A 21964-nucleotide genomic window follows, 5' to 3' on the forward strand; every position below is an offset into this window, starting at 1 on the left:
TAAAATGGCATCTGAGTTAAGTGAGAGGACTTGTACTGCCATGGCGATACTTCCTTGTGGCTAATTATAAGGTCAGTGAACACTCAACACATCTCTCATCTCACTTTCCCTTTTCTCTCTGCAACTCTCTCCTCTTCTCTCTCTCCCCATCTCTCTATTCCTCTCAATTTGCGTGTGTGTGTGTGTGTGTGTGTGTGTGTGTGTGTGTGTGTGTGTGTGTGTGTGTGTGTGTGTGTGTGTGTGTGTGTGTGTGTGTGTGTGTGTGTGTGTGTGTGTGTGTGTGTGTGTGTATATATATATATAGTGGCAGCTGTGTTGGTGGTGATGCCAGCTGGGTACCAGAGGGAATATAAGGACTCAATTTAGAGCAGGTGCATCTCTCCCCCCTCTGCCCCCTGGTACCCTCATCCCTCTGCCCCCTGGTACCCTCTCCCCTCTGCCCCCTGGTACCCTCTCCCCTCTGCCCCCTGGTACCCTCATCCCTCTGCCCCCTGGTACCCTCATCCCTCCCCCCTCTGCCCCCTGGTACCCTCATCCCTCTCCCCTCTGCCCCCTGGTACACTCATCCCTCTCCCCTCTGCCCCCTGGTACCCTCATCCCTCTCCCCTCTGCCCCCTGGTACCCTCTGCCCCCTGGTACCCTCATCCCTCTCCCCTCTGCCCCCTGGTACCCTCATCCCTCTCCCCTCTGCCCCCTGGTACCCTCTGCCCCCTGGTACCCTCATCCCTCTCCCCTCTGCCCCCTGGTACCCTCATCCCTCTCCCCTCTGCCCCCTGGTACCCCCATCCCTCTCCCCTCTGCCCCCTGGTACCCCCATCCCTCTCCCCTCTGTCCCCTGGTACCCTCTCCCCTCTGTCCCCTGGTACCCTCATCCCTCTCCCTTCTGCCTCCTGGTACCCTCATCCCTCTCCCTCTTTCCCCTGGTACCCTCATCCCTCTCCTCTCTGCCCCCTGGTAACCTCTCCCCTCTGCCCCCTGGTACCCTCCTCCCTCTGCCCCCTGGTACACTCATCCCTCTCCCCTCTGCCCTCTGGTACCCTCATCCCTCTCCCCTCTGCCCCCTGGTACCCTCATCTCTCTCCCCTTTGCCCCCTGGTACCCTCATCCCTCTCCCCTCTGCCCCCTGGTACCCTCATCCCGCTCCCCTCTGCCCCCTGGTTCCCTCTCCCCTCTGTCCCCTGGTACCCTCTCCCCTCTTCCCCCTGGTACCCCCATCCCTCTCCCCTCTGCCCCCTGGTACCCCCATCCCTCTGCCCCCTGGTACCCTCTCCCCTCTGCCCCCTGGTACCCTCATCCCTCTGCCCCCTGGTACCCTCATCCCTCCCCCCTCTGCCCCCTGGTACCCTCATCCCTCTCCCCTCTGCCCCTGGTACCCTCTGCCCCCTGGTACCCTCATCCCTCTCCCCTCTGCCCCCTGGTACCCTCATCCCTCTCCCCTCTGCCCCCTGGTACCCTCTGCCCCCTGGTACCCTCATCCCTCTCCCCTCTGCCCCCTGGTACCCTCATCCCTCTCCCCTCTGCCCTCTGGTACCCTCTGCCCCCTGGTACCCTCATCCCTCTCCCCTCTGCCCCCTGGTACCCTCATCCCTCTCCCCTCTGCCCCCTGGTACCCCCATCCCTCTCCCCTCTGCCCCCTGGTACCCCCATCCCTCTCCCCTCTGTCCCCTGGTACCCTCTCCCCTCTGTCCCCTGGTACCCTCATCCCTCTCCCTTCTGCCTCCTGGTACCCTCATCCCTCTCCCTCTTTCCCCTAGTACCCTCATCCCTCTCTCCTCTGCCCCCTGGTACCCTCATCCCTCTCCCCTCTGCCCCCTGGTAACACACTCATCCCTCTCCCCTCTGCCCCCTGGTACCCTCATCCCTCTCCCCTCTGCCCCCTGGTACCATCATCCCTCTCCCCTCTGCCCTCTGGTACCCTCATCTCTCTCCCCTCTGCCCCCTGGTACCCTCATCCCGCTCCCCTCTGCCCCCTGGTACACTCATCCCTCTACCCTCTGGTACCCTCATCCCTCTCCCCTCTACCCCCTGGTACCCTCATCTCTCTGCCCCCTGGTACCCTCATCCCTCTCCCCTCTGCCCCCTGGTACCCTCATCCCTCTCCCCTCTGCCCCCTGGTACACTCATCCCTCTCCCCTCTGCCCCCTGGTACACTCATCCCTCTCCCCTCTGCCCCCTGGTACCCTCATCCCTCTCCCCTCTGCCCCCTGATACCTTCATCTCTCTGCCCCCTGGTAGCCTCATCCCTCTCCCCTCTGCCCCGTGGTACCCTCATCTCTCTGCCCCCTGGTACCCTCATCCCTCTCCCCTTTGCCCCCTGGTACCCTCTCCCCTCTGCCCCCTGGTACCCTCATCCCGCTCCCCTCTGCCCCCTGGTTCCCTCTCCCCTCTGTCCCCTGGTACCCTCATCCCTCTCCCCTCTTCCCCCTGGTACCCCCATCCCTCTCCCCTCTGCCCCCTGGTACCCCCATCCCTCTCCCCTCTGCCCCCTGGTACCCTCTCCCCTCTGCCCCCTGGTACCCTCTCCCCTCTGCCCCCTGGTACCCTCATCCCTCTCCCTTCTGCCCCCTGGTACCCTCATCCCTCTCTCCTCTTCCCCCTGGTACCCTCATCCCTCTCTCCTCTGCCCCCTGGTACCCTCATCCCTCTCTCCTCTCTCCTCTGCCCCCTGGTACCCTCATCCCCTCTCCTCTCTGCCCCCTGGTACCCTCCCCCCTCTGCCCCCTGGTACCCTCATCCCTCTGCCCCCTGGTACCCTCATCCCTCTCCCCTCTGCCCCCTGGTACCCTCATCCCTCTCCCCCTGGCACCCTCATCCCTCCCCCCTCTGCCCCCTGGTACCCTCATCCCTCTGCCCCCTGGTACCCTCATCCCTCTCCCCTCTGCCCACTGGTACCCTCATCCCTCTCCCCTCTGCCCCCTGGTACCCTCTCCCCTCTGCCCCCTGGTACCCTCATCCCGCTCCCCTCTGCCCCCTGGTACACTCATCCCTCTCCCCTCTGCCCCCTGGTACACTCATCCCTCTCCCCTCTCCCCTCTGCCCCCTGGTACCCTCATCCCTCTCCCCTCTGCCCCCTGGTACCTTCATCTCTCTGCCCCCTGGTACCCTCATCCCTCTCCCCTCTGCCCCGTGGTACCCTCATCTCTCTGCCCCCTGGTACACTCATCCCTCTCCCCTTTGCCCCCTGGTACCCTCATCCCTCTCCCCTCTGCCCCCTGGTACCCTCATCCCGCTCCCCTCTGCCCCCTGGTTCCCTCTCCCCTCTGTCCCCTGGTACCCTCTCCCCTCTTCCCCCTGGTAGCCCCATCCCTCTCCCCTCTGCCCCCTGGTACCCCCATCCCTCTCCCCTCTGCCCCCTGGTACCCTCTCCCCTCTGCCCCCTGGTACCCTCTCCCCTCTGTCCCCTGGTACCCTCATCCCTCTCCCTTCTGCCCCCTGGTACCCTCATCCCTCTCTCCTCTTCCCCCTGGTACCCTCATCCCTCTCTCCTCTGCCCCCTGGTACCCTCATCCCTCTCTCCTCTGTCCCCTGGTACCCTCATCCCCTCTCCTCTCTGCCCCCTGGTACCCTCCCCCCTCCCCTGGTACCCTCATCCCTCTGCCCCCTGGTACCCTCATCCCTCTCCCCTCTGCCCCCTGGTACCCTCATCCCTCTGCCCCCTGGTACCCTCATCCCTCTCCCCTCTGCCCCCTGGTACCCTCTGCCCCCTGGTACCCTCATCCCTCTCCCCCTGGTACCCTCATCCCTCCCCCCTCTGCCCCCTGGTACCCTCATCCCTCTGCCCCCTGGTACCCTCATCCCTCTCCCCTCTGCCCCCTGGTACCCTCTGCCCCCTGGTACCCTCATCCCTCTCCCCTCTGCCCCCTGGTACCCTCTCCCCTCTGCCCCCTGGTACCCTCATCCCGCTCCCCTCTGCCCCCTGGTACACTCATCCCTCTCCCCTCTGCCCCCTGGTACCCACATCCCTCTCCCCTCTGCCCCCTGGTACCCTCATCCCTCTCCCCTCTGCCCCCTGGTACCCTCATCCCTCTCCCCTCTGCCCCCTGGTACACTCATCCCTCTCCCCTCTTCCCCCTGGTACCCTCTCCCCTCTGCCCCCTGGTACCCTCATCCCTCTCCCCTCTGCCCCCTGGTACCCTCATCTCTCTCCCCTCTGCCCCCTGGTACCCTCTCCCCTCTGCCCCCTGGTACCCTCATCCCTCTCCCCTCTGCCCCCTGGTACCCTCATCCCTCTCCCCTCTGCCCCCTGGTACCCTCATCCCTCTCCCCTCATCTCACCACTCTCTGTCTGTCTGTCTGTCCCCATTCTATTCCTTCTGAGCAAACTCCCTATTTTCTTTTCCCTCCCTCTTCAAGTTTCTGCTACATTCTCTTTCCTTTCTGCTACCCTTATACTCTCCTTCCTACCCGACTCCTCATTGTGTCTCCTCTGTTCTTCCTTCTGTCCATATCGTATTCATTTCTGTTTTCCTCTGGAGATGACATATGATGAGTCTGTACTATTTCATGGACAGGGAGACAAGCCTCCCGACTTTGTAGATGTTTCATTTTATTTGTAGGGTTTTCAGGCCTTTAGACTTCCTCTTGAGCATAGTGCTGTAAAAATACCTCCGGCCCTGTTCTGTTCACCTCCCTTGTGTGTCTCAGCTCTTAATGGGCTCTGAGAGAGACATAGAGAGAAAGAGACACACTGAATGGTTCTCAGAGACATGTGGGCTTAGCCTTAGTGAATGATAGTTGGGGGGTATATTTGAATATGTGTGGGAGTGGGAGCAGAGCCCAGTTGCATTGAGACACACACACACACACACACACACACACACACACACACACACACACACACACACACACACACACACACACACACACACACACACACACACACACACACACACACACACACACACACACACACCGGTAGTCTAAATTTAGTGAATCTACAGATTGTCATTGATACAGTAGATGTCCATGGAAAATGGGAGAAAATGGCACCAGGCTTAAATCCAGTAAAGGAAATTACTGGAGGTCTTTAAGTGTGTTTTATTTTTTTATTTTTTTAGTTGTCTTTTGGACGGACGGAAGGACGGACAAAGTTCACAGAAAGGGCAAAGTTCACACAAGGGGCAAAGTTCACATAAGGGCAAAGTTCACAGAAAAAGATCAACACATTACAAGACTTTCCTGATGAAGGAGAAAAGCAAAGGTATCAAATCAATTGTAATCTTCTTAAACATACAGTCGGATGTATTCACCACTGAGACAGGGAGGGGGGAGAGATTACTTCCCTAACTTTACCAGCTCTATCCCAACAGCAGTATACAGAGGTCCTGTATTCCCTCCCTCTCCTAACCTGTAGGACATCCCTACTACCTCTCAGCCTGTTGTTCTGGTTGCTGACTCCTGATTGGCCTCAGAGGTAATAAATGAATGCCGTGGTGAAGCGTGCCCGGGCGGGCAAAGGAGGGAGGTGGATAAGAATCATAAACCTCAGGCGGGGGGGTGGGGGCTGGTTACTGCCTTATAAGGGCGTCTCTCCCAACCCCTCAGGAACTTAGGAACAGGGCAGAACCATGCAGAACAGAACAGTACAGAATAGACTGCTGAACGCACCTCAGGACAGGACAAAACAAGACAGCAGACTGACACCAGTTCAGTAGCACCTGGTGTGGAAGGGAACGGGCTCAGAGTGGGTGTGTGTGTGTAGGAGTGTGTGTGTGTGTGTGTGTGTGTGTGTGTGTGTGTGTGTGTAGGAGTGTATCTTTGGATTTTTAGGATGTTGGTTAGGGAAGTCTGAGACGGGCCTTGTGACGGCACATCTTTATCTCCACTGACAGGAAGGAAGGGCTTTCACCAGAGCCAGAGGGAAACCACACACACTCCTCCCACAGTGGCTGGTCCTCTAAAAGGCTGCCAGCTCTTTGATGATCACTGAGCGTCTTCTGGAGCTCGTAGGAATGAACTTTGACTTCACACACTCTGGCCCTTAACCCTGAGGTTGAGGAGAGATGAAGAAGCACTTCACGACCATCCCACTCATCCACGTCACAGAGGTAGGGTGTGTGGCTGAGACTGTATATCTCAAGGTACTACAGTCTCCAAGCTATTTCCAGTCTAAACGTAGGCAGAACTGTAGTCACATGCTGTCAGCTGTGTGTTTATACTGACGGCAGTTCATAGGCAGACTTTGACAAGCACCACGTGAGGAGCTGTGTGTGTGTGTGGGGGGGGGGGGACATTTGGGTGAATGTAAACACCAGGTAAACAGACGGTAGTGTTACAGAAAAAGAGCAAAGCAGGGAGAGGTTGTGTCAGACGTGTTGTGTCCTGCCCCTGTGTGTGGTGTGTGTGTGTGTGTGTGTGTGTGTGTGTGTGTGGTGTGTGTGTGTGTGTCTGTGTGTGTGTGTGTGTGTGTGTGTGTGTGTGTGTGTGTGTGTGTGTGTGTGTGTGTGTGTGTGTGTGTGTGTGTGTGTGTGTGTGTGTGTGTGTGTGTGTGTGTGCGCACGCACGTATAGTTATACTATGCTGCTTGCCTAACGCCAGACGCCAGAGGGATGTCTTTAAAACCAGTCAGTCATAGATGGTTGATCTGCTTTTAGTTATCCAGACCACCTCATTAATCTCTCTCTCTGCCCTACCTGTTTCTCTCTCTCTCTAATCACCCCTTCCCTACTTCGTTCTCCTCTCTCTACCTCCCCAGTGAGTGCTGAGCAGTGCCTCCTGACTGGCCTATGGTAGTGGTAGTTGTTGTCATTGTGCTGAGTCGTGTGTGTGTGTGTGGATAATGACTCTCTTCCAGTCAGTCTTGCCACAGACCACTAATGAGAAAAAAGAGACAGCGAGGGAGAGAAAGAAGAGAGGTATGGTGGAGAGGTAGGCATAAGGTTTGTCAGTAGTTCTCTGGTAATGCTGACCCTGGTTATCTTGATGCTGTCTCTCTGTACCATGGAGATATACCATTACCTTTATGTTAGGGCTGCATTTGGTTACTGTGTGTGTGTGTGTGTGTGTGTGTGTGTGTGTGTGTGTGTGTGTGTGTGTGTGTGTGTGTGTGTGTGTGTGTGTGTGTGTGTGTGTGTGTGTGTGTGTGTGTGTGTGTGTGTGTGTGTGTGTGTGTGTGTGTGTGTGTGTGTGTGTGTGCGTGCGTGCGTGTGTGTGTACAGAAACTCTAACAATAGAAGTCCTTAAACTCTTACCTTAATAAATATTAGATGCCATGGTAACACCTTAGTAACTCGTTGCCTTAGATACAAGGAGCTTGGACGCCTTGGTCAGTTTTGCTGATCTCTTTCATGTTGTTTATCACATAGTAGGTGGTGGGTAACTCGGGGACACGTCTCTGATGTAGTGTCAACATGGTCTTATTGTTTTAGCTTGTTAGTGGTGTGTGTGTGCGACTCTGTGAGATTGTGTGAATGAAGGTGTTGTGTAAACATTTAGTGCTCGCTTCACCCAGTGCTCACACAGAGAGGCTGACTAGTATTCCCCCCACCAGCAGCTGAATCTCACTTCTGTACCGATGCTGTGTGAGGTTCATCTGGGGAGAATACTAGTCAGCCTCTCTGGTTGTGCTCCTCATTAGAAAACAACCACAAGACTCCAAAACCAGTACATTAGTGATAATTACCTCTCACCGCACTACCTCAGCCCATCCCCGTCATACACATCAGTCATCACCCCCACACCCCCTAATGCTCAGTTGATGAAAACACTCTGACCTGTCCGTCATGATGTGTTACCATGGGAACAATAACTTTTTTTTCTCCAGTAAACATACTTTGATTCCAATTTCACAGCAATTTGGCCATCAGGTGGGCTGCCACAGACACACACACACACACACACACACACACACACACACACACACACACACACACACACACACACACACACACACACACACACACACACACACACACACACACACACACACACACACACACACACACACACACACACACACACACACACACACATTGATTGTTACAATGGGTAGTCCTGGGCTTGACATGTGTCTCAATTATCACTGATCTGTACGCTGAAAACCTTTACGGTCGTATGAGAGTGTGTTAGGGTGTGTGTGCGTGCGTGCCTGTGGGGGAGTGCTGGCTGACCGCCTAATTGTGTTGAAATTGGCTGTGTGTGGTGAGTGTATAAAGCAGATTTACAAATTTGTGAAACTAATTACGTGAAACTGAATGAAAACACTTCATCCCAATAAACATCCTCTAATCTTGCAATTCAAAGTACAAAACAAACACTGCAAATAGGCAACAACATTATCTACTTTCAGTTAATTGTCTCAGCGTGATACTTTCCTCCCATTAATTCCCCTCCTCCTCCTCCCATTATGTCAACAGAAAAGACATTTGTATTTGGAACAACTTCTCATATTCCTGCGGGAGGTCTGTTTTATTGCCCAATCAAAGAAGACTCTAATAACCAGTGTCTGACTCATCATTTGTGTGAATGGAGTGAAAATGAAACTAAAAAAGTGCATCCTTTCTTCCCTTAATCTCTCCCTCTCTCTATCTTTTATCTGGTGTGATTCCGCTTGTTATTCACAGCTGAGTGCTTTCGCTCGCTGACAGGCAGGATGCATCAGTCTGATATTATCACTCCATCTCCATCTGACAGTGGCTCTGCTCTCTCTCTCTCTCTTTTTCTTTCTCTCCTCTCTCTCTCTCTCTCTCTCTCTCTATCTCTCTCCTCTCTCAATTCAATTCAATTCAATTGACTTTATTGACATGGCAAGTTCATTATTACTTACATTGTCAAAGTATACATATCGAAAAATATAAATATATATTTATATATATATCAAATATATATCTATTTATATATAAATAAATGATGGGACCAACAGCAATAATAATAGTAGTGGACATGGGATTACCATTAACAACAACTACAACAACAATATTAATCAGAACAACAATACATTAAAGTAATGGCAGGATGCATCAGTCTGATATTATCACTCCATCTCCATCTGACAGTGGCTCTGCTCTATCTCTCTCTCTATCGATCTCTCTCTCCTCTCAATTCAATTCAAGGGGCTTTATTGGCATGGGAAACATGTGTTAACATTGCCAAAGCAAGTGAGGTAGATAATATACAAAAGTGAAATAAACAATAAAAATTAACAGTAAACATTGCACATACAGAAGTTTCAAAAGAATATAGACATTACAAATGTATGTTATGTATATATACAGTGTTGCAACAATGTACAAATGGTTAAAGTACACAAGGGAAAATAAATAAGCATAAATATGGGTTGTATTTACAATGGTGTTTGTTCTTCACTGTTTGCCCTTTTCTTGTGGCAACAGGTCACAAATCTTGCTGCTGTGATGGCACACTGTGGAATTTTACCCAGTAGATAGGGGAGTTTATCAAAATTAGGTTTGTTTTTGAATTATTTGTGGATCTGTGTAATCTGAGGGAAATATGTGTCTCTAATACTGGGCAGGAGGTTAGGAAGTGCAGCTCTGTTTCCACCTCATTGTGTGGGCAGTGTGCACATAGCCTGTCTTCCCTTGAGAGCCATGTCTGCCTACGGTGGCCTTTTTCAATAGCAAGGCTATGCTCACTGAGTCTGTACATAGTCAAAGCTTTCCTTAAGTTTGGGTCAGTCACAGTGGTCAGGTATTCTGCCACTGTGTACTCTCTGTTTAGGGCCAAATAGCATTCTAGTTTGCTCAGTTTTTTTGTTAATTCTTTCCAATGTGTGAAGTAATTATCTTTTTGTTTTCTCATGATTTGGTTTGGTCCAATTGTGTTGTTGTCCTGGGTCTCTGTGCGGTCTGTTTGTGAACAGAGCCCCGGGACCAGCTTGCTTAGGGGACTCTTCTCCAGGTTCATCTCTCTGTAGGTGATGGCTTTGTTATGGAAGGTTTGGGAATCGCTTCCTTTTAGGTGGTTGTAGAATTTTAACGGCTCTTTTCTGGATTTTGATAATTAAGTGGGTATCGGCCTAATTCTGCTCTGCATGCATTATTTGGTGTTCTACGTTGTACACGGAGGATATTTTTGCAGAATTCTGCATGCAGAGTCTCAATTTGGTGTTTGTCCCATTTTGTGAATTCTTGGTTGGTGAGCGGACCCCAGACCTCACAACCATAAAGGGCAATGTGTTCTACGACTGATTCAAGTATTTTAACCCAGATCCTAATTGGTATGTTGAATTTTATGTTCCTTTTGATGGCATAGAATGCCCTTCTTGCCTTGTCTCTCAGATCGTTCATAGCTTTGTGGAAATTACCTGTGGCGCTGATGTTTACGCCAAGGTATGTATAGTTTTTTGTGTGCTCTAGGGCAACGGTGTCTAGATGGAATTTGTATTTGTGGTTCTGGCGACTGGACCTTTTTTGGAACACCATTATTTTGGTCTTACTGAGATTTACTGTCAGGGCCCAGGTCTGGCAGAATCTGTGCAGAATATCTAGGTGCTGCTGTAGGCCCTCCTTGGTTGGTGATAGAAGCACCAGATCATCAGCAAACAGTAGACATTTGACTTCAGATTCTAGTAGGGTGAGGCCGGGTGCTGCAGACTTTTCTAGTGCCCACGCCAATTCGTTGATATATATGTTGAAGAGGGTGGGGCTTAAGCTGCATCCCTGTCTCACCCCACGGCCCTGTGGGAAGAAATTTGTGTTTTTTGCCTATATTTACTGCACACTTGTTGTTTGTGTACATGGATTTTATAATGACATATGTTTTACCCCCAACACCACTTTCCATCATTTTGTATAGCAGACCCTCATGCCAAATTGAGTCGAAGGCTTTTTTGAAATCAACAAAGCATGAGAAGACTTTGCCTTTGTTTTGGTTTGTTTGTTTGTCAATTAGGGTGTGCAGGGTGAATACATGGTCTGTTGTACGGTAATTTGGTAAAAAGCCAATTTGACATTTGCTCAGTACATTGTTTTCACTGAGGAAATGTACAAGTCTGCTGTTAATGATAATGCAGAGGATTTTCCCAAGGTTGCTGTTGACGCATATCCCACGGTCGTTATTGGGGTCAAATTTGTCTCCACTTTTGTGGATTGGGGTGATCAGTCCTTGGTTCCAAATATTGGGGAAGATGCCAGAGCTAAGGAGGATGTTAAAGAGTTTTAGTATAGCCAATTGGAATTTGTTGTCTGTATATTTGATCATTTCATTAAGGATACCATCAACACCACATGCCTTTTTGGGTTGGAGGGTTTTTATTTTGTCCTGTAGCTCATTCAAGGTAATTGGAGAATCCAGTGGGTTCTGGTAGTCTTTAATAGTTGATTCTAAGATTTGTATTTGATCATGTATATGTTTTTGCTCTTTGTTCTTTGTTATAGAACCAAAAAGATTGGAGAAGTGGTTTACCCATACATCATTTTGTATAGATAATTCTTTGTGTTGTTGTTTGTTTAGTGTTTTCCAATTTTCCCAGAAGTGGTTAGTCTATTGATTCTTCAATTACATTGAGCTGATTTCTGATGTGCTGTTCCTTCTTTTTCCGTAGTGTATTTCTGTATTGTTTTAGTGATTCACCAGTGAAGGAGTAGACTCAGGTTTTCCGGGTTTCTATGTTTTTGGTTGGACAGGTTTCTCAATTTCTTTCTTAGATTTTTGCATTCTTCATCAAACCATTTGTCATTGTTGTTCATTTTCTTCGGTTTTCTATTTGAGATTTGATAGGGAAGCTGAGAGGTCAAATATACTGTTAAGATTTTCTACTGCCAAGATTACACCTTCACTATTACAGTGGAACGTTTTACCCAGGAAATTGTCTAAAAGGGATTGAATTTGTTGTTGCCTAATTGTTTTTTGGTAGGTTTCCAAACGGCATTCCTTCCATCTATAGCATTTCTTAATGTTACTCAGTTTCCTCTCTCTCTCTATGTCTCTTCTCTCTCTCTCTCTCTCTCTCTCTCTCTCTCTCTCTCTCTCTCTCTCTCCTCTCTCTAACACCACAGCCCTGTCTGCCAACTCTCTCACAGTTCCCCATCGGTCAATAAACACACTCAGAATAGACCTTCTAACACTCAATCAGAATGCCACCGGCTTGATATTTGGGTTTAGACGTGTGTGTGTGGGAGAGTTATATGTGTGTGTGTGTGTCAGAGCGTGTGTGTGTTTTCTGTTCATAGGTATACATGAAAGGGTGTGCTCTGCGTAACTTTGGACCCCCACTAAGGGAGTGAAATATCAGATCTCTTTCTGAAAGCTGCTGGAGCCTCAGTGGCCTATAGGAAACCGCCCCATGGCCTGTAAGAGCAGTCACATGACCATAGGTCAGAGGTCACCATAGTTAGCACAATTAGGTTGAGTGTTTGCATTCTTAATGGTAATGGTCAATTGCCCTGTCTTTCTATGAACTCTACTATGCTGTTTTCACTCTTATCCTCCCCCCCTCTCTCCCTCTTTCTCTCTCTTCTTCTCCCCCCTCTCTCTGTCTCTCTCCCCCCCTCTCTCTGTCTCTCAATTAAATTAAATTCAATTGACTTTATTGACATGGCAAGTTCATTATTACTTACATTGTCAAAGTATACATATCGAAAAATAAAAATATATATTTATATATATATAAACTGCACATTTTGGCTTTTCACCCAATAAATATTTTATTTTTTCTTCATCTTTTATAGTTTCAAATTCTTTGTATTGAATTATAATTTTGGGAAAGAAATATTCTCTTAAGTCTGAGTATTTGTCACAGTGTAATAGGAAATGCAGCTCTGTCTCTACCTCTCCCCTGGAGCAGAGTGAGCACAGCCTGTCCTCTCTGGGCAGCCAGGTTTGTCTGTGACGACCGGCCTCTATAGCCAGACTGTGCTCACTGAGTCTGTACCTAGTCAATGTTTTCCTCAGTTTTCTATCAGTCACAGTGGTTAGATAGTCTGCCACCATGTACTGTCTGTTTAGAGCCAAATAGCATTGAAGTTTACTTAGATTTTTTTGTGGTGTCTTTCCAATAGGTGATATATTTTTCCTTTTGTTTTGTGATGATTTGGTTGGGTCAGATTTTCTGAGTGCTGTCCTGAGGCTCTATGGGGTTGGTTTGGGTTGGTGGACTGAGCCAGCTGGTTGAGGGGACTCTTCTCTTGTTTCATCTCTTGACATTGTAGAGCTGTGTGATGGAATGTTTTGGGTTCACTTGTTTTTAGATGGTTGTAAAATTTGATGGCTCTTTTTTCTATTCGAATGAGGAGGGGGTATTGGCCCAATTCTGCTCTACATGTGTTATTTGGAGTTTTTCTTTGCACTTGCAATACAGTCTTGCAAAACTCTGCATGCAGTATTTCGATTGGATGTCTGTCCCATTTGGTAAATTCATTTTTAGAGATTGGACCCCATACTTCACTGTCATATAGAGCAATTGGTTCTATAACTGATTGAAAAATTTGGAGCCAGATTCTAATTGGAATTTCGATTTTGATGTTCCTTTTAATGGCATAGAATGCTCTTCTTGCTTTGTCTCTCAGCTCATTCACAACCATGTGAAAGCTACCTGTGTTGCTGATATTTAGTCCTAGATATGTGTAGTTTTTGGTGTGTTCTAATAGAACTGTGTCCAAATAGAATTTATATTTGTCATTCTTATTTCCACACCTTTTTTGGAATATCATTATATTTGTTTTTTTTAGGTTAACGGTCAGAGCCCAGGTCTGACAGAACCTGTGAAAACGATCTAGGTGCTGCTGTAACCCCTCTTTAGTGGGAGACAGCAGCACCAGGTCATCTGCGTACAGCAGACACTTAATTTCAGTGTTGTGTAGGGTGATACCAGGTGCTGCCGATTCTTCTAATGTTTTTGCCAATTCATTCATGTAGATGTTAAATAGTGTTGGACTTATTGGGCAGCCCTGTTTCACTCCCCGTCCCTGAGAGAAGAAGTCTGTTTGCTTGTTGCCAATTTTAACCGCACATTTGTTTTTAGTGTACATTGATTTAATAAAATCATGTTTTCCCTCCAATACCACTTTATATTAGTTTATAAAAAATACCTTTGTGCCAAATTGAATCAAATGCTTTCTTGAAATCTACAAAACACGAGTAGATTTTGCCTTTGTTTTGGTTTACTTGTTTATCAATTAAAGTATGGAGGGTGTAAATGTGGTCTGTTGTACGATCATTTTTTAGAAATCCAATCTGGCTTCTGCTCAGGACGTTGTGTTCGTCAAGGAAATGATGTAGTCTGCTATTTATAATACTGCAGAGAATTTTCCCCAAGTTGCTGTTAACGCAAATTCCTCTGTAATTATTTGGGGCAAATTTGTCTCCATTTTTATAGATTGGTGTGATCAATCCCTGGTTCCAAATATCGGGGAAAATACCTGCAGTGAGGATAATGTTGAAAAGTTTGAGTATAGCCAATTTGAATTTGTGGTCTGTATATTTGATCATTTCATTTAAAATACCATCAGCACCACAGGCCTTTTTGGGTTGGAGAGTGCGTAGTTTTTCCAATAATTCTTCTTCTGTAATTGGGGTATCCACAGGATTCTGATAGTCTTTGACTGCTGATTCAAGGATTTGTAATTTTTCTTGTATATCTTTTTGTTCTGGGCTCTTTGTTATATTGCTGTAGAGGTTTGCAAAGTGATTTCTCCACATATCCCCATTTTGGATAGCCAATTTCCCATGATGAGGTTTGTTTAATTTATTCCAATTCTCCCAGAAGTGGTTTGATTCTACGGATTCCTCAATTCCATCCAGCTGATTTCTATTGTGCTGTTCCTTTTTTGTTCTTAGGGTTTGTTTGTATTGCTTCAGTGTTTCCCCATATTAAAGGTGTATATTTTTGTTGTCTGGTTCTCTGTGTTTTTGATTAGATATATTTCTCAATGACTTTCTTAGATTTTTGCAATCATTATCAAACCATTTTTCATTATCTGTTATTTCTGGTTTGCTCTTATGCTTCTTTAAATTAGCCATGGAGGCTAATTTGTCAAATATAAAGTTTATGTCCCAAACGGCCAAATTTACACCTTCATTGCTGAAGGAGAATGTTAAGGCTAAAAAGTTGTCCAGGAGAGATTGTATTTTTTGGCTACTAATTGCTTTTTGGTAGATGTCTGTACTGTTTGCACTCCATCTATAGGCCTGTTTAGTACCATGTAATTTATTGGGCCGTGATGCTTCATGGTTGGGTTCTGCTCTTCTCAGATACACTATGATTTTACTGTGGTCTGAGAGAGGTGTTAGTGGGCTGACTGTGAAGGCTCTGAGAGACTCTGGGTTTAGGTCGGTGAGGAAGTAGTCTACAGTGCTGCTGCCAAGGGATGAGCTGTAGGTGTACCTACCAAAAGAGTCCCCTCTCAGCCTACCATTGACTATGTACAGACCCAGTGTTCGACAGAGCTTCACGAGCTGTACTCCGTTGTTTCTGTGGGGGTATGTGGGGAGGGAAAGGTTGTTGCTTCCTGGTAGGTGTTTATCCCCATGACTGTTAATAGTGTCTTGTTCTTCTGCTGTTCTAGCATTCAGGTCTCCACAGACCAGTACGTTGCCTTGGGCCTGAAAGTGACTAATCTCCCCCTCTAGAATGGAGAAACTCTCTTCATTGAAGTAGGGTGACTCTGTATGTGGCACAGAGGAAGACGTTTTTATCTGTCAAGATAGCCTCCTTGTTGATTTTTAACCAGATAAAGAATTCTCCTGTTTTGATCAATTCGATTGAATTAATTAGTTCAGATTTATACCATATTAGCATTCCCCCCTGAGTCTCTGCCCTATTTGATTCCTTTTAATTTAGTGGATGGTATGATTATCTCCCTATAACCTAGTGGACAGCCAGTGGAAACATCACCTCTGCACCATGTTTCCTGTAGTACTACAATATCAACATTATCAATTTCTTTCAGGAAGTCTGGGTTTCTGCTGTTTAGCCCAAAAGCAGAGGACTTCAATCCTTGTAAATTCCAACATGCAACGTAAAAAGATTTCATAACTTTTTTTTCTTTACCTTCAAAAATGAGACAAACACTCACAATTTTTCAATTAAAGTAAACTCGTATTATGCAAATGTGATTTGTTTATCATTTAAGATAGAATTTGTGTCATGCCACTTGGGTGGATGTAGTGTGAGGATGGTGGACTTCTTGTGCTCATCTTACCATGACCCTCGGCCTATCACATGTGAGCATAGTCGACTCAGCATTTGTTTAATGTCACTCATTTGGTTGGTGGGGCTGGGTCAGTTGCTCCTCTCACAGCCTGTGCGTAGCTCTGCCTGCTGGGCTGTGGCTCCTCCAAGTGTGGGTCTGCGGTGGGGGGCAGGGGGGTGGGAGGCCTCGTCTGGGTGGCTCTGAAGCTGGGCTGGGGTGGTCTGTGCTGCGCTGGCAGTGGTGGGCATTGAGGTTGGTGGTGCTGTGGTCGTGGCTGGGGGTTCCAGGGTGCTGGTCCGGGGTGTTGTCTCGGTGATCTCGGCGGGGTGGAGATTGCTCCGCTGTTCCTGGGTGGAGAGGTCGGGCTGCGGTTTAAAGCGATGTTCTTGAGAGTCTTGCCAAGGATGGGGACTGTCGAGGGTGGGATGGTGGGCCAGGTGTACATTGGGTCGCAGGGCACAGTCCCGGGATAGGCTGGCGTTTATTCTTTGGATTGTGCCAGGGTGGAAGTCCTTCCTCTGTAGAAGGGTTGACACCACGATTTTTGAGTTGGGGAAGATTGCGGAGGCCTTCTCAATCACTCCCCGTAGTGAAGTCGCCACCCTCTCCTGCTGAGCACGCAGGTCGTTGCTTCCGGTATGTATGATTATGTGGCTTGGCGACCCGAGATGGGCCTTATCAAGCAGCTCCATGGCACTCTGCGTTGTTGGGCACCACACCTTTCTCCTTTTGTGTCTAGAGAAAAGTTTCTTCTCCTGAACAAACTTCCCATTTGAGTCCATCAACAGGACGATGTCAGCCAGTGTTTCTTCTGGACTGGGGGGGGGGGGGGGGGGGGGGGCAGAGGGGGGGGCTGGTGGGGGTTGGAGCTGGGGTGTGGCTGGTCTGTGCCGGTGCCGCTGTCAGTGCCGCTGTCAGTGGGAGGCTGTTCTGTGGGCTGGGGTGAGGTGCTGGGCTCCTCTGCTGTGTGAGGGCAGGTCAAAGAGTGGTGATCTAGCTGCTCCTGCAGCCTGTCCTCTGTTCTCTTTCTCTCCTGCAGCTTCTCTCTCAGTGTGGTCAGATCGTTATTACTGTTGTGCCTGTCTTTTTGGAGCTCTCTCACCTCCTTTGTTAGATCAGCCAGCTCTCTCTTGAGTCCGTCTCTCTCTTGCTGAACCTCTTTCAGCTGTGTTGCAAGGCTGCTGTCATGCTCTGTCCTCACCTTGGTTAGGAGCTCCTCTAAGGTGTGGTTGTCTGGTTGCTGTTTGCTCACGCTCTCCCTGAGCAGGACCACCTCCCCCTCCAGTTTGGTGAACTCATCCCTCATGGCAGCCATGGTGGTGAGGAGGGCCTGAGCCTGCTCTGCACTGAGGGGGTCGCTCTCCTCCTGGGGCGTGTCCTCCACTATGGTGGGAAGAGAGGTGCTGGATGTGCCTTTTTGGGTGGGGAGAGTAGGGGTGAGGGTGGTGCTGGTGGAGTTTGTCTTGTGGGAGGGCATGTCACTGGTGGTGTCCTTCTCTCTCTCCGCTCTCTCCTTAATGGTCTGAAAGTCTGTTTCAAACAGCCTGATGTTACCTTGCACCATGACAGTCCCAGTCTTGTAGAGGTTGATTGTTATCATGGTGCTGTCAGGGTCGTCTGTCTCTTTGATTTTCAGCTTCCACCCATTACAGATTCCCTCTTTCTTTATGGATGGGTAGTGAGAGCACACTGCTGAGCACCATGCATTTGGCTGGTCAGTGAGGAAGATGAGATTACTCACGTCACCGTTTTTGTAGAGGTCTGCAAAAAGGGTTTCTGGCCTCCCCTTTAGTAGTTTCTGCTTAAAAGCTTTCCTCGTTGTGTTATTTTTGGCCTCTGGAGGGTAGAGAATGGATTCAGCGCTGAGGGGGAGTGGGGACATGGTGCCTGTGGGCTCTCCTACTACTACTGCTGCTGCGCTGTTCTGCTGCCCCGTTGCCATAGCAACCGATTTGTTTGTCTGCTGCTGTTGCTAGCTAGCGCTAATTTAGTTCAAAAACCAGCAAAAAGAGTTACAAATCCTCACAAAAAAAAACAGAAGATATGTTTAAAGTTAGTCCGTGCTCCTTTTTGGTTTACTCACTGAGTTTGGTCTTTTGATGTAGTTGTATTAACTCCCCTTGCTAGGTTTGTTCTAGCTCGTTTCTTCTGGCTAGCTTGTTAGTCTGCTGGCTAGGTCTTTGTTGTGTAGCTAGCTAGCTAGAGTCAAAACTTCTTAACTTGAGGCGCAAAGTTACTTTTTTTCTATTGTGAATGAATAGAGTTGTTGTTCATCACTTCTTGTCTGGAATTCTTTTTCGATTAGAGTGTTTATCTCATTCTAAAAACAAAAAAATATGAAATATATCAGGAGCTCATGTTGAGCATGGCTCTCTCTCTCTCTCTCTCTCTCTGTCTCTGTCTCTCTCTCTCTCAATTCAATTAAATTTGCTTTATTGGCATGACGTAACAATGTACATATTGCCAAAGCTTATTTTGGATATTTACAATATAATAAAATAAAAAAAAGAGAATCAAAATTGTCAACGGGACAACAGTAACAACAATAACCAAGTGTCAAAATAACCATACATTTAACAATAAGCATACAGTAGAGTACATGTGCAGGTTGATTGGTCTGTCAGACACTGTCCCTCAACTTATGTCAGGCAGCAATGTAGTGCTCTGCCAGCCCACAGCTCTCTGCGTCCTCCCCCAACAGGACGGGTAGCCTACTCTCACCAGAGAGGTCTTTGAAACCTTGAATAAGGGTTTCAAATTTGGGGAAATGACACTCTCTAATTGTTTTATATTTTTGACATTTTGTCAGGAAATGCAGCTCCGTCTCAGGTTCTGCTGTTGTGCAGTGGTTGCACAGCCTTTCCTCTACAGGGAGCCAGGTTTTCCTGTGTCTAATTCTCTGTCTCTGTCTCTGTCTCTCCCCCCTCTCTCTCTGTCTCTCTCTCTCTCTTCCTCTACCCCTCTCTCTCCTTTCTCTCCTCTCTCTCTCTGCCTTGCTTCTTCTTCTCCCGAGTGGCACAGCAGTCTAAGGCACTGCATCTCAGTGCTAGAGGCATCACTACAGACACCCTGGTTCGATTTCAGGCTGTATCACAACCGGCCATGATTGGGAATCCGATAGGGCGGCGCACAATTGGCCCAGCGTCGTCTGGGTTTGGTCAGTGGAGGCCGTCATTGCAAATAAGAATTTGTTCTTAACTGACTCGCCTAGTTAAATAAAGGTTAAATAAAAATACAAACAATTATTATTATTCTCTCTCTTTATCTGGCGGTTGTATCTGTGGTTAATCAGGTATAGACGCTGGTAAGACCCTCTTTCTCTCTTTAATGATATTCTGCCACACAGTCCAGTCAGATTTACAGCTGAGGTTGAATACTACCGTCCCCCTCCTACCACCACCCACCTCTACCAGTCACTCCCCCCAGCCCTGTATTCATATGCCCCATTTTCTGCCAGCTGTGCTGGGACAAAAGAGACCGTGGAGGTGGGAGGGATTAGTGGCTTGTGGATGGGTCTCTTGATCCACCATTTCACTCTGGGTCTGAATAGAACAGAATGGGAGGAGTAGAGGAGGGGAGGAGGAGGACGGGGGGGCAAGGAGGGGTGTTTTGTTGGGGGGAAAGGGGAAAGTCTTTCTCAATAGCGTGATGTCTGGCTGAAAAGGAGAGCTGTTTGGGGGAGGGGGTCCAAGGGGAAAGGAGGGAGAGAGAGAGAGAGAGAGGACAAGAGAAGGGGAAGAAGGACAGAGAGGAGGTAGTTGCTGTCTATTCCACTCCCTGCCTTCTCCTCTCTACAGCCTCTCCCTGCTGGTCCCCACAAATAGGCCTGCCATTCCAGTTTAGTACAGTTCTGTTATGACTTGTGTAATTTTAGCAACCCAGTGTTGATTCGTTTCCAGCCTGCCCTCTGAGTGCGTTTAATAATGTCTGGCAGTCAGAAAGTAGCCTCTGTTATTACACATGGCTGAGGTATGAGGCCGGCGAGACTGATTGGTTTGTCAGAGCAACCCATCCATAGAAACAGTGGCTGTGTGTGTGTGTGTGTGTGTGTGTGTGTGTGTGTGTGTGTGTGTGTGTGTGTGTGTGTGTGTGTGTGTGTGCGTGTGCGTGTGCGTGAGCGTCTGCGTGTGCGTGTGTTCACTCTGCCTCAGTATACTGAATCTTTTCAGAGTACCCGCGTTGCTGTGTCGAGATTAGGGAAGATGTCACACAGAATGTCTATCACACATGCTCCATACACACACTGGTACACACAGGACTGAAACAGAGAATATAGATTCATTCAGAAACAGTGGCTGCATGCGTGCGTGCGTGCGTGCGTGCGTGTGTATGTAACAGAGACCCAGACAGTGTGTGTGACCTAATCTGGCCCTGGCATCTCTCTGAGTCACACAGGAAGGAGAAGGGCCAGAGTTCCTCAGAGCAGTCTGTTCCAATGCCTTACCAGGGGGAATCGTCTGTTCGTTTCGATTTCCTTGTTCTTCTTAAGATTATCACACGATCACCCACGCACAAACACAGAGGGCAGCTTTGAGGTCAGTTATGAGCCAGTATGACTCTTGTAGAGGCTTCATTAGGATCCCATTAAAACATTCCAGATCTCTACATCAACATTCCATAACTCCACCTCAATATTCTGTTCCGGAACCATGTGGGAAGGTAGAGGTCAGACAGGAAGTGGACAGGATGTGTAGAACGACCACAACGTCAGGGGGAAATGGAACAATGGCAGTCTTGCGATAAACAGCACGCGCACGCACCAGATGAACTATAGCCAACTGTCTCTCTATGCAAAGTCAATATTAATAAACTGGACAATCTTATCTTTCAGAGTAATTGGATTATCAACTCAAAAGAAATGGACTATCAAGCGAGACCACTAGTGCCATTTAGATAAGATATTGCGGCAAAGGAGAGTGTGTGTATTTATAAAGAGCGAACACACTGCAGGTAGTTCAGCTCTCAGAGGGATGAGACTTCTGTGTGATTAATTAAGAAAGCAGCAGAAAGGGAGAGGGAGAGAGAGAGCGGTGCAAGGAATTAAACATTGACTTGGTTTTGCAGTTGAGACCAGTGTAAAAGCTGTGTTAGAGTTCCATGGCTGGAGAACTTCTGATTAGTGCTCTGATCAATGTGAGTTGTATGAGCAGACTGTGTGTGTTTGCGTGTGTGTGTGTGTGCGTGTGTGTGTGTGTGCGTGCGTGCGTGCGTGTGCAGCATGCATGCGTGCATCCGTGTTTGTTCTAAAGCTATTCTCTCTCGGCACACATGGTGCTCCAAGCCAAATCAATGCAGCCAAACACCAATTTAGACCAAATTAACATTCCATTCCTCATTATAAATCAAACACATTTTAACTAATCAACAGGCCTACATAGTTGATAATGGACTAGAAGTGGATTAGTTAAATGGTCTGATCAAAGCAGTGAGATCTGTCCCCAATCCCAAAACACTCTCTATCTCTCTGACCTTATTTATAATACTAATAATAATAATTTGGTGGGTGCTTATATTTGTTCTATTTCATTTACAAGTGTGTATTATACGAGTGTGTGAATTGGAAATGTGTTTTTTGCATATCCCAACTCCCCCTTGGACACCCTCGGAGAGTGGGGTCATGGCCAGGCTCTGCCATTATTAACAGTGACCCCAGAGCAATTAGGGTTAAGTGCCTTGCTCACGGACACATCGACAGATATTTCACCTTGTCGGCTCTGGGATTCTAACTAGTCGCTAGGATACCTGCCGCCTCAAGAAGTCTATTTTGTGTTTCTAGTACGGAAATAGATGGAAGCAATATGGTTGAAGCTCCCATAAACCCATTTGAGGACTTGTTGTTTACCTGTTTTCTTCAGATCTGCCAACAGTGAAGGGGC

At 48.1% G+C, this 21964-nt stretch overlaps 1 protein-coding gene across 2 annotated transcripts in view; it reads left to right on the forward strand.

Annotated features, from left to right (window-relative positions):
• Positions 1–21964, forward strand: part of LOC139565695 (transmembrane and coiled-coil domain protein 3-like) — a 66018-nt gene that overhangs the window by 2350 nt on the left and 41704 nt on the right. The window contains exon 1 of one of the 2 annotated variants that reach the window (XM_071386199.1): positions 5661–6047. The exons of the other annotated variant lie outside the window; for it this stretch is intronic. Within the exon in view, the coding sequence (XP_071242300.1) occupies positions 6003–6047 (45 nt within the window). The 5' untranslated portion in view covers positions 5661–6002. Of the gene's footprint in view, positions 1–5660; positions 6048–21964 lie in introns of those variants that run through there. 2 annotated transcript variants of the gene reach the window in all.

Source organism: Salvelinus alpinus, chromosome 37 (genome assembly GCF_045679555.1).
Source record: "Salvelinus alpinus chromosome 37, SLU_Salpinus.1, whole genome shotgun sequence".
In the NCBI taxonomy this organism is placed as follows: Eukaryota; Metazoa; Chordata; class Actinopteri; order Salmoniformes; family Salmonidae; genus Salvelinus; species Salvelinus alpinus.